Genomic DNA, 18,526 nt, shown 5'->3' on the forward strand with positions numbered 1-18,526 from the left:
TGTATTTCCCTGATGCCGAGCGATGTTGAGCACTTTTTCATGTGTCTGTTGGCCATTTGGATGTCTTTGGAAAAATGTCTGTTCATGTCGTCTGCCCATTTCCTGATTGGATTATTTGTTCTTTGGATGTTGAGTTTGGTAAGTTCTTTATAGATTTTGGATACTACCCCTTTATCTGATAGGTCATTTGCACATATTTCTCCCATTCTGTTGGTTGTCTTTTGATTTTGTTGACTGTTTCTTTTGCTGTGCAAAAGCTTTTTATCTTGATGAAATCCCAATAGTTCATTTTTGCCCTTGCTTCCCTTGCCTTTGGCGATGTTTCTAGGAAGAAGTTGCTGCGGCTGAGGTCAAAGAGGTTGCTGCCTGTGTTCTCCTTTAGGGTGTTAATGGACTCCTGTCTCACATTGAGGTCTTTCAACCATTTGGAGTCTATTTTTGTGTGTGGTGTAAGGAAATGGTCCAGTTTCAGTCTTCTGCTTGTGGCTGTCCAATTTTCCCAACACCATTTGTTGAAGAGATTTTCTTTTTTCCATTGGACATTCTTTCCTGCTTTGTCAAAGATTAGTTGACCATAGAGTTGAGGGTCCATTTCTGGGCTCTCGATTCTGTTCCATTGATCTATGTGTCTGTTTTTGTGCCACTACCATACTGTCTTGATGATGACAGCTTTGTAATAGAGCTGGAAGTCTGGAATTGTGATGCCGCCAGCTTTGCTTTTCTTTTTCAACATTCCTCTGGCTATTCGGGGTCTCTTCTGGTTCCATACAAATTTTAGGATTATTTGTTCCATTTCTTTGAAAAAAGTGGACGGTATTTTGATGGGGATTGCATTGAATGTGTAGATTGCTGTAGGTAGCATAGACATCTTCACAATGCTTGTTCTTCCAATCCAAGAGCATGGAACATTTTTCCATTTCTTTGTGTCTTCCTCAATTTTTTCATGAGTATTTTATAGTTTTCTGAGTACAGATCCTTTGCCTCTTTGGTTAGATTTATTCCTAAGTATCTTATGGTTTTGGGTGCAACTGTAAATGGGATCGACTCCTTAATTTGTCTCTCTTCTGTCTTCTTGTTGGTGTATAGGAATGCCACTGATTTCTGTGCATTGATTTTATATCCTGCCACTTTACTGAATTCCTGTATGAGTTCTAGCAGTTTTGGGGTGGAATCTTTTGGGTTTTCCACATAAAGTATCATATCATCTGCAAAGAGTGAGAGTTTGACTTCCTCTTTGCTGATTTGGATGCCTTTGATTTCTTTTTGTTGTCTGATTGCCGCGGCTAGGACTTCTGATACTTATGTTGAATAGCAGTGGTGATAGTGGACATCCTTGCTGTGTTCCTGACCTTAGGAGGAAAGCTCTCAGCTTTTCCCCATTGAGAATGATATTCGCTGTAGGTTTTTCATAGATGGCTTTTATGATATTGGGGTATGTACCCTCTATCCCTATACTCTGAAGAGCTTTGATCAAGAAAGGATGCTGTACTTTGTCAAATGCTTTTTCTGCATCTATTGAGAGGATCATAGGATTCTTGTTCTTTCTTTTGTTAATGTATTGTATCACATTGATTGATTTACGGATATTGAACCAACCTTGCAGCCCAGGGATAAATCCCACTTGGTCATGGTGAATAATCCTTTTAATGTACTGTTGGATCCTATTGGCTAGTATTTTGGTGAGAATTTTTGCATCTGTGTTCATCAAGAATATTGGTCTGTAATTCTCCTTTTTGATGGGGTCTTTGTCTGGTTTTGGGATCAAGGTAATGCTGGCCTCATAAAATGAGTTTGGAAGTTTTCCTTCCATTTCTATTTTTTGGAACTGTTTCAGGAGAATAGGTATTAATTCTTCTTGAAATGTTTCATAGAATTCCCCTGGGAAGCCATCTGGCCCTGGGCTTTTGTTTGTTGGGAGATTTTTGATGACTGCTTCAATTTCCTTAGTGGTTATAGGTCTGTTCTGGTTTTCTATTTCTTCCTGGTTCAATTTTGGTAGTTGATACATCTCTAGGAATGCACCCATTTCTTCCAGGTTATCTAATTTGCTGGCATAGAGTTGCTCAAAATATGTTCTTATAATTGTTTGTATTTCTTTGGTGTTGGTTGTGATCTCTCCTCTTTCCTTCATGATTTTGTTGATTTGGGTCATTTCTCTTTTCTTTTTGATAAGTCTGGCCAGGGGTTTATCAATCTTGTTAATTCTTTCAAAGAACCAGCTCCTAGTTTTGTTGATCTTTTCTACTCTTCTTTTGATTTCTATTTCATTGATTTCTGCTCTGATCTTTATTATTTCTCTTCTCCTGCTGGGTTTAGGCTTTATTTGCTGTTTTTTCTCTAGCTCCCTTAGGTGTAGGGTTAGGTTGTGTATTTGAGACCTTTCTTGTTTCTTGAGAAAGGCTTATATTGCTATATACTTTCCTCTTAGGACTGCCTTTGCTGTATCCCAAAGATTTTGAACAGTTGTGTTTTCATTTTCATTGGTTTCCATGAATTTTTTAAATTATTCTTTAATTTCCTGGTTGACCCATTCATTCCTTAGTAGGATGCTCTTTAGCCTCCATGTGATTGAGTTCTAGTTTCAAAGCATTGTGGTCTGAAAATATGCAGGGAATAATCCCAGTCTTTTTGTACCGGTTGAAACCTGATTTGTGACCTAGGATGTGATCTATTCTGGAGAATGTTCCATGGGCACTAGAGAAGAATGTGTATTCCATTGCTTTGGGATGGAATGTTCTGAATATGTCTGTGAAGTCCATTTGGTCCAGTGTGTCATTTGAAGTCCTTATATCCTTGTTAATCTTTTGCTTAGATGATCTGTCCATTTCAGTGAGGGGGTTGTTAAAGTCCCCCACTATTATTGTATTGTTGTTAATGTGTTTCTTTGCTTTTGTTATTAATTGCCTTATATAATTGGCTGCTCGCATGTTAGGGGCATAGATTTTTACAATTGTTAGATCTTCTTGTTGGATAGACCCTTTAAGTAGGATATAGTGTCCTTCCTCATCTCTTATTACAGTCTTTGTTTTAAAATCTAGTTTGTCTGATATAAGGATTGCCACCCCAGCTTTCTTTTGGTGTCCATTAGCATAGTAAATGGTTTTCCACCCCCTCACTTTCAATGTGGGGGTGTCTTTGGGTCTAAAATGACTCTCTTGCAGACAGCATATGGATGGGTCTGGTTTTTTAATCCAGTCTGATAGCCTGTGTCTTTTGATTGGGGCATTTAGCCCATTCACATGCAGGGTAACTATTGAAAGATATGAATTTAGTGCCATTGTATTGCCTGTAAGGTGACTGTGACTGTATATTGTCTGTGTTCCTTTCTGGTCTATGTTGCTTTTAGGCTCTCTCTTTGCTTAGAGGACCCCTTTCAATATTTCTTGTAGGGCTGGTTTCGTGTTTGCAAATTCCTTTAGTTTTTGTTTGTCCTGGAAGCTTTTTATCTCTCCTTCTATTTTCAATGACAGCCTAGCTGGATATAGTATTCTTGGCTGCATATTTTTCTCGTTTAGTGCTCTGAAGATATCATGCCAGTCCCTTCTGGCCTGCCAGGTCTCTGTGGATAGGTGTGTTGCCAATCTAATGTTTCTACCATTATAGTTTACATATCTCTTCTCCTGAGCTGCTTTCAAGATTTTCTCTTTGTCTCTGAGACTCATAAGTTTTACTATTAGATGTCGGGGTGTTGACCTATTTTTATTGATTTTGAGAGGGGTTCTCTGTGCCTCCTGCATTTTGCTGCCTGGTTCCTTCCCCACATTAGGGAAGTTCTCTGCTATAATTTGCTCCAATATACCTTCTGCCCCTCTCTCTCTTTCTTCTTCTTCTGGGATCCTAATTATTCTAATGTTGTTTCATCTTATCGTATCGCTGGACATGGGTTTGAGGATCTGGAAAGGAGACACCTCTCTTCTGGGAAGCCTGCTGCCAAACCTGCAAAGCACAGAGCAGACGCTGGCAAACAGGGCCCATCCAGCTTGACCTGCGGTTCCCCAACTCTAAGCACAGGCAGAAGTGGCCTACATTGGCATTCATCTTCGCCGCCGCTGCCCAAGTCTCTGGCAGTTGCTCTCCCGGCCCTCAACCCTCTTGGTCAAACTTCACATTTATACATGGGCCTGTTGTTGTTAGTCATTTCGACCTGAATTTCAGTGTGCTTTTTTTAAAATTTGCCGTGAAATACAACCAAAGGCAACCATTGTTCTGCATTAAAGAAGCATCCTACATCCTTGAACACAAGAGGAAGGTATTTTTTGGAGACAGGATGCTGTTGACAAAGGGAAGGAATGCGATGCACCCCTCTCCTGGCAATGGGCCATCTAATCTAACAACTGTTTTCATATAGCATGACACTTTCGCATTACCCTCTCATCAAAAGGACGTTTCTCTCCAGCTTCAGCTACTCTTTTCCTGAGAAAGAGAAAAACCGAGAAACAGAGAAGTTGAGCAATTTGTCCAGGGTCACACAAGCTAAAATGTGGCAGAGCTCTGGTGAGAGCCTGGAACCTGTGGTGCTAGAGTGTAGGGGAGGGAGGAAGATGGAAATTGCAGACGGGGATCCTGGGTCCCCCACTCCAGGCTGAAATCACAGGGTAGGGGTGAGGTGATGAGGGCAAAGGGCCAGGAGCTGCAGAGACACAGAGAGACAGAGACAGGAAGGCAGCCAAGGGACTATTCCCATCAGATGGTGGCTTCCTAAGTATGCAAGTACCAACATGAGTGGCCACTGGATAAAAGAAGGCAGTGCCTGCAAGTCTCCCCAGGTGCCTTGGTGGTGTGGAAAAGGTGACCTTCCAGCATGACTTCCATGGAGGAGCCTGGGACCGCTGTTGGCCACCATGGTGAGGCAGGGTAGCCCACCAGCCATGGCTATGGGTAGGCAGCCCACACCCAAGGGGAGGGGACAGTTGGAGGATGCACAGCATCTGTGAGAACCCAGGGGACCAGTGACAGCAGGGGTGGAAGGGACAGACCCTGGATTTGCCAGTCTTATTCCAGTAGCAGGAGGCAGGCAAAACCCAGGGAGCTGGAGGCTTACAAGGAAGTTCGGATCAACTGTAAAACATAGAGGAAGCTATTGGTTTATTGTACAATTTGAGGGTGGCATGTAAGCTAAATACCAACGTGGGTTATTTTCAGCTACTTGTGAGCTCTCATGGAAGCAGCGTTAGAAAAGAACCTCAGCTTTGGAGTCAGGCAGACCTGGTTCCAGATGAGAAGTTACCACAAGTCTTTTTGTGAGATGAAAGAAAACCTCACTTTCCCTTGTTGCAAGCTGGAAATTCAATGCCTGCCTCCCTGAGCTTAGGGCGTGGGAGGATTAAATAAGACAACTGAAGGATCACTCCAGTGTCTGGCTTCTCCATTATAAACTGATCTGCAGTTTGCTAAGCAAATAAAGGAAGGAGAGTCATTTCTGATCAACTAGAGGGTTCATAAAACATCCTTGAAAGAAAAGTGTCACACAGGTGAAGAATGAAGTGTGGGGACTCCAGCCAAAAATGTTCTACCTGTAAAGGGTGGAGACACTTCAGGCATTTTCCTAATTGACTATAGAAATCACAAATTTGACTTGAAAATTTTTTCTTCCTTGTAAATTCCCCTGCGTGTTAGATGTGTCTTTGGAGTCTTCTCAGGAAGGCTTCCAAGTGTTCAAAATCATCTTTAGAAATTATTCAAAGCCTCAAATCTTATTATTTTTGTACCCAAACTGCATATGCTTAAAACTAACAGGTAGGTGTTCCTATTAAAATGCTTCTCATTTTCACCTCTCTCAACTCAACATGAGATTTCAAATATTCTAAAGAGCCAGAGGTGTTTCTTCCTTTTTTAAAGTAGGAAGTTGGTAGCTATCTTTGAAATGTTAAAAAAAGCAGGTGAAAATTTGTGAACAGTGATTGTCTCTGGGTAAGGGCGGGGGTTAGGTGGAACTTTATGCCCTGTGTTATTTAACTTAGTGGGGGGCCCAGATTGCTTCAGTAAGTTTTCATAAGCATTTACAAAGCAGGGTGGAATTCTGACATCTGAATCTATTCTTCCCGTTTAAACATATTGGTCCCAGGAACACTTGCAAATCTGTGAATTCTATGTGTGAGAGGATAAGGAACAGAGCCCTGGAGATAGCCAGTTCTTCTGGCCCTGATCTGTGATCTGTGGTGAGAAAAAAGCTGTGTTGAGAATCTAACATCTGTTTCTGACTCCACAGTTGCGGGGCTGAGAGGCCGGGCAGAATTACCCAAGTCCAGTGGATCCAGACAAATCTCCCTCTTTACTGGCTGAGAGTCTAAGGTCTGCACCATTGCTCAGCAATTAGAGTTCAGCTTTAAGATTTGGCTGAATCCCTGCCCCCTTGAGCAGGAGGTTGCTCTTTTCTCCTCTGCTGATAGTTTGCCAAAAGCAAAAATTACCTGTTACAACAACAACAGGTAATGGGTGGGTGGCAGCCAAAGGTAGGCTGTTGTGCAGAGAACTTGATGGTGGCACCCCAAATGACCTCACATAAAAACAAATAAAATAGTGGTAATAGTCCTTGATGTGGACCACAGATGCAGTTCTAATTTCAAGAAACATCTTTAGAAAACCGTGTGGAGTTTATGGACCTGTAACGTGCAATCTGAGTAAGAACAGGGTGCTGGCTGGCAAGTGCAGCCTCAAGACCAGTCCCACCTTCTTCCCAGCCCTCTTTCCCACAGTGGCTGCTCAGAAGTCTCTCCTAGGCTCCAGTCCCTGACTTGTCCCTGGTCGGCCCCCCCAGGGTTTTCCCGACCACACCCTCTGGCACAGCCACTGCCTGCTCAGAACACAGCTTAGAAAGGGAATCAGGCAGGGGCTGGGCAGGTGACTCACATGACATAACATACGGTCCTTAAGCCCAGTGGCCCAACCTGTTTCTTTGTGTGGATTGCTTTACAGTTTTTGTAAATGCATAAAAGCTGACTTTCAGAAAACATCCCCAACTACCCATTTGCTCACCAAGCTATCTGAGCATGTGGTTTAAATCGTGTCTCTAATCTCTGGCCAGAGAGGAGGGCCAGTGAAGCGCCCCACTGGCCAGTCTCGGGCAGCAGGGAATGTCTGCATTGGCTGCCAGGAACCAGCAAGACCCTGGGCAGTGGAACCAGATACTGGCATCTTCCCATGTGTCCTTGGAAAATGGAAACCAGATAACCAGTAGGTTGGTTAGAAGGGCACACTCATTAGGGCGCAGGACTGATGGACATGATACCACAAGGGCAAACACAAATTCTGTGTATCTGCACAGCTGCCTCCACCAACGGAGGCTCCCTGGGGCCAGGCACAGTGCCTTTCTGCATCCCCTGTGCACGACCTAGCCCACAGAATATGTCCAGTGAGTAGGTGACGATGGTGGACTCTGCCCTATGCCTGTCCTTGTGAAATGTTTCCTTCCTCCATACACTTGCTCAGGCTGATCCTATACCTGAAGCACCTTTTCATTTCATCCTAAACATCTGTTAAGGTACAGCTGCAGCCCCACCTCCTTCACAGCTCTATCAGTATCCATCGTGTCACCCGCGGCCCCTCACACATGTGTGCTCATTCAGGCTTGTGTCCATCTCACAAATGGGAAGCCGACTCAGAGGCATTTAATGACAAGTCCAAGGTCACACTGCCGTTAGATGGCAAAGCAAGAACTCAAACCCAGTTCATCTGATTCCAGGCTCTCTGCTCCCTATATTTCATGGATTGCTTGAGACTCTTCTCTGAGGCTTTTCAAAGGGTTTTATGGCCCTCCCTGCCCCATCTTAGGAATGAGCAGGAAGATCTGTGTTTGATGGCATGATTACTGACACTAAAAGTTAACCTTCAACACCAGGAAGTGGCCCTTCCCTGATGGGAGTTTCCTGCTCTGACCACCGAGGCTAGCGCCAGGAGTTCCCAGGGCTGGGCATTTAATAGCTCTGTGTGCTACAGTTCACTAAATACTCTCACCTTCTCGAAAAGCTGTTTTTTTCCTCTTGGGAGCGGCTGACTCTACCCTTTATGAGAATTCCAAGGCTGCTGGTGCCCTGCCCATTGGGAAACACCTTACTGTATCACCCTATAAACATCTGAGGTGGCCCTAGGAGGACCTTTGCGGCACAGCTGTCTCCCCACGACGTGAGGTTCCAGCCACCCCACCATGAGGTTTCTAGTCGTCTCCAGGCTGCTCTGCATCTGGCTCCTCTGCTTCTCCATCTTCTTCGTGGAAGGTAGGGCCATCTCCCGGGGTGCTGGCTCTCGAGGAGAATGTAGGGCCTGGGAAGGTTGGAATCAGGAAATGTGGGAGGGCAGGACCCCCAGGAGGCAGTCCTGGGCCTGGGAAGACAGGCTATCACTCCTAAATCTGTAGCACCTCTTTCCACAGTGGCAGCACCCCCCAATCTACATCTACAGCCCCAGCTCCCCTAAACACACACACAAGCTATGTAGAAAGTGATGTGTTTACCGCAAGCATACAACCTCCCGGCAAGATTGATTTGTGCACCTGAATCCTACCAAGCTAGAAACGCTGGAGCCACTCTCGTGTAGGTGTATCATGCTTGCAGGACAGTACATTTGCGTTGAGTAAATGAATGAATGAATTAGTAGACTGAGTCTGAACATCCCCAGATCTTATGTGCAGCAACCACGTGCAGCCAATGCAGCAGACCGGGTTAGCATGTGTGTGTTTGCAAATAGGGGAGATATTCCTTGCACCTCTGTGGATATGAGTATTTAGCTCTTCTGCCTTTATTGTTTCAAGTAGCTATTTTGAGCTTTTTCTCTTGCCTACCCCTCTAGACATTGCCCATTTATTATTATTATTGCTATTATTATTTTTAGCAATTATGGTGATTTTAACATTTATTGGAGTGGGAGATATGGACATAGGTGGGGCGAAAAACACCTGTACTTTCATGACTCAAGAATAACCATGTTCAACATTTTATTTCTTTTTATATTGCAGGCAAGCATTTTTTTGAAATTAATATATCTCTATATGTTCAATGTTGTATCTCTTTGTTTATCACTGTATTATTATAATCACCAAAAATACTTATGACTGAAATTATCCTGGAAGCATTTACACCAGAATGTCAACAGCAATCATCTCTGAGCTGTAAGATTATAGGAAGTATTTGTTTTCTAAAGTTTCTGTCATGAACATTTGCTGCATATGTAATATGGAAAACAGTGATTAGAATTCCTCATCAACACAGTCCAAAGCAGCGCAATCTGTCAGACCTCTAATTTGGGGACATTGTGAGAGGTTGCCACTATTACCTTAATGACAACTCATTGAAGATAAATACTTTTCTGCATAAAGTTTCCAATCCATTTAGGAATGTCCCTGGCATAGGCTTCAACGTAGTGTTATTTTAGTAATATTTTAAGTAATATTTTGAGATATAACTTGCCATCAAGTGAATGTGCTATGATGAATTTCATGCTTAGACATTTAGATGGTTCACAACGTTGCGCTATTTTAAGCATGTAGTAAAAAAGCATATGTGTATATAAAACACGTCTTGTATTTAAGATTATTTCCTTAGGCTAGATTGCCAAAGGGAGATTACTAGGTCAACAGGCATAGACACTTTGAGTGACGGTGCTGTATTTTGGAGGAAGGAACGTGAGGAAGACAGGATCTGCCCACACTAACTTTGTTATTTCTGGAAAAAAAAAAATCACCTCCAGGCCCACCCTTCCCCCTACCCCCCACCTCCGCCCAGCTCTCCCCTAGCCTGGCGCATGCTGAGTTTCCTTGAATAAATACTCCTGACCCCAGCATCCTGGGAGCAGAGGCTCATTCAAGTCATTCCTTCACAGACCCAACCCCATGGTGTCCCCAGACTTGCTAAGGAAGGGTCTCTGCCCCTCTGTGTCCACCCTCAGGGAGAAAGAATTCTAGTCATCTTAGCAAGCCCAGGAAACGCAGGCTCTGCTGTTCCCGAGTTCCTAGCCCTGCCCTGACGACCCAGAAAGGTAAGCACCGCACCCTGTCCAGATGGTAAGAAGACGTTCTGGGGGGGCCGTGGGACAGGTGGTATATGCGGGTCAGCCCCCAGCCGTGCCTGACACGGAGGGGCCACAGCAGATGTGACCTTGGCCTCATGGAACTTCCAGTCTAATGGGGGGAACCGGCCCCTCCCCCCCAAAACAAAGTCAAAGAAGTAATCATTTTAAACCAAATACTTTCTGTCGAGAGAAAGAACAGAATGAGATTTGAAAATGTTACTGGGAACACCCCCTACCCTGGGTGGGAGGCGTCGGGGGAGGCCACATTTGAGACCTGAAGAAAGGCAAGGAGCCAGAAGGAGGAATGTGGAGGGGAGGGTTCGGGCAGGGGAAGCAGCAGGCGTAGGGGCCTGAGATGGGCAAGAGGGGGCCATGGAAGACAGAGAGGCTGGTGAGTCATCGGGAGGTGTTCACGGAAGCTACTAACCAAGGCAGGACTGGCCTCGTGAGTTGGCACATGAGGAAAGGGGACCAATACAGGGATGGAACTCACAGGTTCAGAGAGTCCCAGGATGCAGGCAGTCAGCACGAGTCCCAGTAGCCCGGCTGGAGGAGGAGAGCTGGGCTCCATACCAGGGTGAGACCTGGAGGAACAAGACTGCCCTCTCCCACAAGGCCTGGGCGGAATGGGGGCACTGGATGCTGAGGGAGACAGGCTCAAGGGGGGCTGCACGCCCCCAGTTCCCAGCACTGACCTAGGCTGGGGGCCTGCTGGAGCATGAGAATTGCCTGGCCCAGGTGTGAAGTTAGCATTCCTACACTTTTACTCGCCTTTGGTAGGAGGGCCCTACAGCCTGGGGCAGGCAGACCCCCTGGGGAAAGCTGCTGAGCCTTGAGCCAGCAGGCCTGATACTAATCCAGGGCCCCTGCCCCCCACTGTCTGCAGCCTAAGGCCCCTCCCAGGGGTCTGAGAAGGCCCCAGCCATGCTGGCTCCTCTGGGACCATGGTGCAGGGAGCCCACGACCAGAGTCAGAGCCTCCAACCTGCCCCCCAGCCAACTACTGGAGTCCTGTGCCAGGGGAGCTTGGGTATGAAGGAGAGGAAGGGAGGGAGACAGCACAGCTTAGCCTCAGGCCTCTTCTCTGGAGAAGCTAACAGCCCCTCCTTCCAAACTGGCATCACATCCAGCTGGGGCAGGATAAAAATAACCAGTTCTCACACACTGGACCCAGGTGCGAAGCACCCGCCCAGGACAGGTGAGAGTAAGTCACTGACTGACTGACTGGAGCTCTGCTCCCTGCTGAGACCCCAGCCCCATGGAGGAGGGGCAGTGTTTCCATGAAATAAATAAGGCAAAACTGTAGGCAGAGAGAGGTAGAGTCCCTCCCTGCTGAGTGAGTTTATCCACAAACCCTTCCCCAGGATGGACTCACTCACAGGCAGTAAAAAGAAGTTAAGGATGTGCACACACATGTGCACACATACACACACACACGCACACATGTGCACGCACACACACAGTTCCTAGGAAACACAGCCAGGTTAACTCCTTGTGCACAGTACAAAGGCAGCTGTTTCGTTAGTCACTCAACACTTTAAAATAATCTAGGTGCGAGACTTCCATGTTGACCCCAGATTTCCTTTAGTGTGTGTGTGTGTGTGTGTGTGTGTGTGTGTGTGTGTACACACATATATATATTTTAAATTTTATTATATATATATCTATTTTAATTCAATTGCAGAAACTTGCAAATAACTTTGAACGAAAAGAGCAAAACAAACCTTTTTATTGGGTCCTTATTATATAATCTCATTTAAATCCTTGGAACCACCTCCAGGGAAACATTGTCCCCATTTTACAGATTAGGAAACTGAGGCTCAGAAAGACTCTGACGCAGAGCCAGGAGCTCGGATCTGTCCACCTCTTTCCACTGCAACAAACTGCCTCCTGCATAGAGAGCAGGTTTCCTGTGGCGAGCTTAGGAAGACACGTGCATGCCCAAGACCTCAGATTTCCCCAAAGCAGAGCACCTTCTGGGTTGGAATCCCAGCTCCACCACCTGCTAGCTGCGTGCTCTTGAGCAGGTCACCCAGCTCTGCTAAGCCTCAGTCTCCTCACCTGTGAAAGGGTATGATACTAGAATCTACCATGCCAGGCTCTGGCAAGGTCGTGACTATAAAGCCAGGTGTTAGCCTGGCACCGAGTACCCCATAAACACATGCTGCTCTTGCTATGGAGGAAGGCAGAGCCCTGCCAGCGCACCTGAAGCAGGAGGCCAGTGACTTCCACGCTGAAAACCAAAGCCTAAGCCCAAGCTTGGTGGTTCCACCCGCCATTTTCCCCGGCCTGATCTTGGGACTTACTCAATGCCACGTAATCAACAGCAGAGGGGCTGGGGGTGCCAAGCTCGGGGAATTTGGCCTCTGTACTCAGGTTCCCTGATATATAAGAGCGTCTGTACACCTGTCTGTCCAAAGAGAAAATAACCGAGTGTACCTAGAGGATGTCCCCGAGCTGACACACTCAGCTACGACACACATACACCAGCACGACGACTCTTGAATCTCACATGTCTTTCCGGAGCCTAGCTTCGTATGCAAGTGCAGTGCTAGGCCCGTGGGCATGACGGAAAGTGGCAGGCACAGGACTCTGGGTCAGTTCCACAAAACCAACACCCAAAAATCAATGGGCTGAATGAATGGCCAATTTGCTGAATTTACCACATTTACCAATTTGCTAAAAAAAAAAAAACTTTTCCAAAGTATCTGAAAAGTGTGTATAAATCTCTATAGCAACATGTCACAGCAGCATTTTTTTTCTTTTTATAGCAGCATTATTTTTTTAATGGAGTGTTCAATTTGTGAACTCTGTTCGCACTTGAGGGGCATCAGGGTGAGGCAGGGGGCAGAATGACAGTTGTTTAGGACCCACCTGGGGCCTTTGTCATGTCACCTTCCATCCAAGTGTCCTGAGGTGGTTGGTAAGGAAGCTCTGGGGAAGGCTGGGAGGTCTTTTTAGAAGACCCCTGGAGCCTGAGCGTGTACCTGCCCCTCCCACAGACTGCCTGGGACCCAAGAGCTGCACGCCACCCTCCCTATTTTGAAGACAAACAAAATTACTTGACCCAGAGTGGGAGACGGGGTGGAAGGGGCCCAGAGAGATTTCTCCCCTACCATGGGGTTGTCCTCGTCTTCTGGAAGGGGCCCAAACCACAGAGACAAAGATTACCCATTGAGGACCACCAGTGTGATGACTTGAGCGTTGTGGCAACTTTGGGTGACACCTGGGTGGATAGAGCCAGTATCATGGACCGTGGAAGGGAGGAGGTGAAGAGGGTGCCCCGTCCATCCTGTCCAGTGGGTCAATCAGTCAGAGGCTCTCATATCAGTAGCCTCACTCCTTGGGATTATATTCATTAGCCATAGCTGCATAACAAAACACTCCCAGAGCGCCTGGGTGGCTCAGTGGGTTAAGTGTCTGCCTTCGGCTCAGGTCATGATTTCCAAGTCTTAGGATCAAGCCCCGCATGGGGCTCCCTGCTCAGTGGGGAGCCAGCTTCTCCCTCTCCCACTGGCCCCAACCCTTGCTCATGCTCTCTCTCACTATCTCTCCCTCAAATAAATAAAATCTTAAAAACAAAACAAAACAGGGCGCCTGGGTGGCTCAGTTGGTTAAGCGACTGCCTTCGGCACAGGTCATAATCCTGGAGTCCCGGGATCGAGCCCCACATCGGGCTCCCTGCTCAGCGGGGAGTCGGCTCCCTCTGACCCTCTCCCCTCTCATGCTCTCTCTCTATCTCATTCTCTCTCTCAAATAAATAAATAAAATCTTTAAAAACAACAACAACAACAAAAAAAAAAAAACCACTCCCAACTTCAGTGACCCTAAGCAACATGTATTTCTTATTTGCCATGAATCGACAGGTCAGCTGAGCAGTTCTTCAACTATTAGCTGGGCTTATTCATTCTTCCAAGGGTTGGATACACCACTCTGCTGATCTTGGCTGGGCTCTCTCACATGTTTAGGGGTCAGTGATCTGCAAGGCTGGGATGGTCTCAGTCAGGCACCTGGACCCTCTTCCACCTGGTCTCTTGTCCTCCAACAGGCTAGCCCAAACTTGTTCACAGAAGCTGCAGGGTTCCACCTATGTGAGTGAGAGCACCCAAGGCCTCTCAAGGCCTCAGAACTGGCCCACCTTTATCTCCACGGCATTCAATTGGCCAAAGCAAGTCACCAGGACAGCCCAGATTGAAGGAGCAGAGAAATAGACCCCATATCTTGGTGGGAGCAGCTACAAATTTGCATTGCAAAAACAGGGTGGAGAAAAGAAGACATCCAAATGGCCAACAGACACATGAAAAAGTGCTCAACATCACTCGGCGTCGGGGAAATCCAAATCAAAACCTCAATGAGATACCACCCCACACCAGTCAGAATGGCTAAAATTAACAAGTCAGGAAATGACAGATGTTGGCGGGGATGCGGAGAAAGGGGAACCCTCCTACACTGTTGGTGGGAATGCAAGCTGGTGCAGCCACTCTGGAAAACAGTATGGAGGTTCCTCAAACAGTTGTAAATAGAGCTACCCTATGACCCAGCAATTGCACTACTGAGTATTTACCCCAAAGATATAAATGTAGGGATCCGCAGGGGTACATGCACCCCGATGTTCATAGCAGCAATGTCCACAATAGCCAAACTGTGGAAAGAGCCATCCATCGGCAGATGAATGGATAAAGAAAATATGGTATATATACACAATGGAATATTAGGCAGCCATCAAAAGGAATAAGATCTTGCCATTTGCAACGACGTGGATGGAACTGGAAGGTGTTATGCTGAGCGAAATAAGTCAATCAGAGAAAGACATGTATCATATGACCTCACTGATATGAGGAATTCTTAATCTCAGGAAACAAACTGAGGGTTGCTGGAGTGGGGGTGGGGTGGGAGGGATGGGGTGGCTGGGTGATAGACGTTGGGGAGGGTATGTGCTATGGTGAGCGCTGTGAATTGTGCAAGACTGTTGAATCACAGATCTGTATCTCTGAAATAAATAATGCAATATATGTTAAGAAAAAAAAAGAAGATAGCAGGAGGCGAAGAATGAAGGGGGGGAAATCGGAGGGGGAGAGGAACCATGAGAGACGATGGACTCTGAAAAACAAACTGAGGGTTCTAGAGGGGAGGGGGGTGGGGGGATGGGTTAGCCTGGTGGTGGGTATTAAAGAGGGCACGTTCTGCGTGGAGCACTGGGTGTTATGCACAAACAATGAATCATGGAACACTACATCAAAAACTAATGATGTAATGTATGGTGATTAACATAACAATTAAAAAATTTAAAGGGGAAAAAAAAAACAGGGTGGAGAATTGCAACTATATTTGCAATAAGTCAACTGCTGTATTTGTTGTAGGAGCCAGAGAAGAGAGTCTTAGGGATCTGAGGGGCGCAGACAGGGGGTGGAAGCAGGGTTGAGGAAATCATGGTCCTTCATCAGAAACACTGATGAAAAAAGCTTGCAACATGATATTAATAGAAAAGAGTACTTTATACTGTATACTACTGTGACAATTCTATTTGGAAGATGAAAGCACTTTCAAATAGGAAGAAAAAAGCCACACCAATACTAGCACTGATTTATGATTAAGACATGAGGCCATTAATAAGTTATGATAATTAAATTTAATTTTATAGCCAGTTGTTATACAGCAATTATTGTATAGCACTTATATCTGCTAACTCAACAATAATCTTAAGAGTTAGATACTAATACTGCCCCCATTTTTACAGATGAGGAGCCAAAGCACAGAGAGGTTAAGTCACTGGTTGAAGGTCACCCAGCTGGTAAGTGGTAGAGTTGGGCTTTGAATCCAAACACTCTCGTTCCAGATTCTGCGTTGTCAACTCTCACACCACCTTGCACATAGTAATAATCTGGAAACAGAAGGAGAAAAAAAGAGTAATCTCATCACAGCAATTTAGTAACTCTCCCCATTCATTTGTGTTTCTTTTTTTTAATGCAGCCATGTTTTATTTTTATTGTATCTCATTTTTTATGTTAAAATTAACATTACACCCTGAGTATTTTTCTTCCTGTTGCTACCTAGTCTTCATAATCACAGGTTTTATCACTGCTAACCATTTTCCATCATAAGATACCATTATTAACTTACTATTTCTCCACCATAGAATATTCAGCTTGTTTTCAGAAATTTGTTTCTGGTATCCAAAACCAAACTATAAAGAACAGTTTGATGCATGCAGGGTTTTTTCTTGTGGATTATTCCTCCCATAAGTGGGACTGATCTGTCAAGATGTAAACATAGCTTTGAGACACACATTGTCTGCAACATGCTCTCTGGGAGGAGACAGCCCGAGGGGTCTGAGGGTCTGCGAGGACATGTGGGCAGACCCTCCTACCGTAGCCATCAAAAACAGGCCTCCCAAACCCCTCAAATTTAGTGGACTGTGCTCTTGACAGAGCTAGTTTAGGGCATAAGCCACCTTCCCTCCATCTTCTGCCGGTAAATCAGATTTCTTCCTGATGGGACTAAAATAAACTGAGCCAATCATGTTTGCCATGAAAGGTCTCCTTCTGGGTCTCCAGGAAGGAGATAAGCTCTGATTCTCGCCTTGATTTTTAAAAACTCTTTGTGCCTAGAAATGAACCTTAATTGTGTTCTCTCCATTCTCCACCCCCACTCTGCCTGCCCCTCTGGCTCTTGTCTTGTCTGCCCCTTCCCAGGGCGCCATGTGAAGATCTGCAGACTGTGTAAGTTCAAGCCAGAGTCCCGCATTTGGGTGGTACCTGGGGCTCTCCCTCAAGTTTAATACTCTCCAGACAAGGCTGCACACAGCTGAGACCCTCATGCCCAGTGCCCGAGGCATCCAGAAGTCTCAGGTTCTGCCAGGATGCTCCTCTTGAAGCTGGGGGTGATGGCAAAGATGTCAAGAGCTTTGGCCCATGGAAGCTTCTGTCCATGAACCATGAGTCTCTTCTCTTAAAAGACACAACATTTCTTGCCCGCCGTGTTGACTGTGCTCATTCTGCCTTTTAGAAAAGCCTGAACCAGAATTTTCTGAAAACCACAACATGAATACAAAGGTCAAAACTCTGGAATGCCTGTCTTGCTGTGGGGCCTTGAACAAGTAAGTTAGCTTCTCTGGGTTCATGCTGACTTCAGAGATGTAAAGTTCAGAGAGAAAAAACCCTCCAGGGAAAACCCTGGCATCAGTGGGTTTCACTACCCTTTTCAACCTTCATGGCAATGAACTGGGAGGTTGGAGGGCTTCACCTTGGGCAGGAAGGGCCCTGAGAAAGTTCTGGAATTCCAGATGCCAGTCCCAATCGTGCCACCAACTTTCAGAATTATTCAGGCTCAGCCCACTAGTCTCAGTTCCCACCTGACCCCTACAGTGCTGACGGTCAAAATTCCACTGTAACATGTGGCAGCTGCAAGTCCAGACACTTCCGAGCCTACTAGGGTGCAGGATAACAGGCCCCCAAGAGCAGCGACCAAGTCTGTAGAGGCTCAGTTGTCCCGAGATACACAGAACCTCTAACCGTTCCATGTCTGATGGTCCCTGAAGGAACCCCTTCCTAACTTCCTGATGTGGGTCTGCTGGAAAGAACACTCAAGCACACAAATAATAAATAAGAAGATACACAAAATGTGTGGCACATCCCAGTTTGAGAAAGTCAGCAATGGGGGTCTGAGCCACAACTTTCTGCTAGAGGAGACCCGTGCCCCGAAGCCCCTGCTGCAGGCTGCCCTTCATCACAGCAAAATCTAACTCTGAGAAGGGGATCTGGGCACTACTAACAATAATAGCAAAGGTCCTGGTCCGACACACCAGGACTCAAGTCCCAGGCCTACCCGGGATTTTCTGTGTGACCTGGGCAAGTCAGTTACCTTTTCTATAAAATGCAGAGCCCAGGACCCATTCAGAGGGCTGACATGGGGCTCCCGCACACAAATGGATGTAAAGGGCCCACAAAGGGCACACAGAGGGGCTCGGTTCAAGAAGTCCCTGTCTTCCCTGCCCTCCCCCCGGGGCTGAGCTTCTGCCCACGATGAGCCAGGGCTGCGGGGCTGTGGCTCAGAGGCAACAGATGGCCCAGGTCTAAGAGGCTTATCTCTCTGTAAAGCTACCTTCTTAGCTGATTCTCCCAGCAAGGTGAGAAGCCCCTCCCCACGCCGCCCCCAGCACCGTGTCTGCGAGTGCCAGGCCAACCAGGAGCAAGGCTGGTGGGCAGAGGTTCTCTGGCACGGGGCTTTGGGGACAGCAGTCCCAGGGCCAGCCAGAGCCCTTACCTTGTTGTCGGCCAAATCTTCCACTTCCATTCAGAGGCTGCGTTCATGGGCTGGCTCGTTCACTCACTCACCCACTCCCAGGGGGAGGACGGTGGTCAGACAGTGCTAGGTTCTGAGGCTCAGACATGTACAAATGCGGTCCCTGAGGGCTAAGAAGCACCGGGGTGTGAGCACCAGGGCAGAAACAGAGGGCCAGACACAGGAGAGGGAGGGAAAAGATGAGCTGACGCTTGAGCTGAGTTAGGGGAGAGTTCCAGCTGGAG

The 18,526-nt window shown here is 46.4% G+C and overlaps 1 protein-coding gene across 1 annotated transcript; it reads left to right on the plus strand.

Moving 5' to 3' along the window:
- The first annotated feature begins 8,055 nt into the window (after positions 1–8,055).
- LOC141371966 (protein GPR15LG-like) lies at positions 8,056–17,550 on the plus strand. The gene is made up of 4 exons (XM_073890390.1): positions 8,056–8,213; positions 9,880–9,969; positions 15,739–15,792; positions 16,694–17,550. Exons 1-4 carry the CDS (start codon positions 8,144–8,146, stop codon positions 16,777–16,779), a joined length of 300 nt encoding a protein of 99 aa, XP_073746491.1. The 5' UTR covers positions 8,056–8,143; the 3' UTR covers positions 16,780–17,550.
- Positions 17,551–18,526: the final 976 nt, after the last annotated feature.

Source organism: Callorhinus ursinus, unplaced genomic scaffold (genome assembly GCF_003265705.2).
Source record: "Callorhinus ursinus isolate GAN/ISIS: 27379988/994484 unplaced genomic scaffold, GSC_fseal_2.0 scaffold147, whole genome shotgun sequence".
In the NCBI taxonomy this organism is placed as follows: domain Eukaryota; kingdom Metazoa; phylum Chordata; class Mammalia; order Carnivora; family Otariidae; genus Callorhinus; species Callorhinus ursinus.

What these genes read in the sequence shown, in the direction of transcription:
- LOC141371966 (XM_073890390.1), top strand. Translation starts at nt 8,144, where the DNA reads ATGAGGTTTCTAGTCGTCTCCAGGCTGCTCTGCATCTGGCTCCTCTGC. An exon ending in TGCCCTGACGACCCAGAAAG is followed by an intron (nt 9,970 to 15,738) that starts GTAAGCACCGCA and finishes CCATTTTTACAG; the next exon opens with ATGAGGAGCCAAAGCACAGA. An exon ending in GGTTGAAGGTCACCCAGCTG is followed by an intron (nt 15,793 to 16,693) that starts GTAAGTGGTAGA and finishes GCCCCTTCCCAG; the next exon opens with GGCGCCATGTGAAGATCTGC.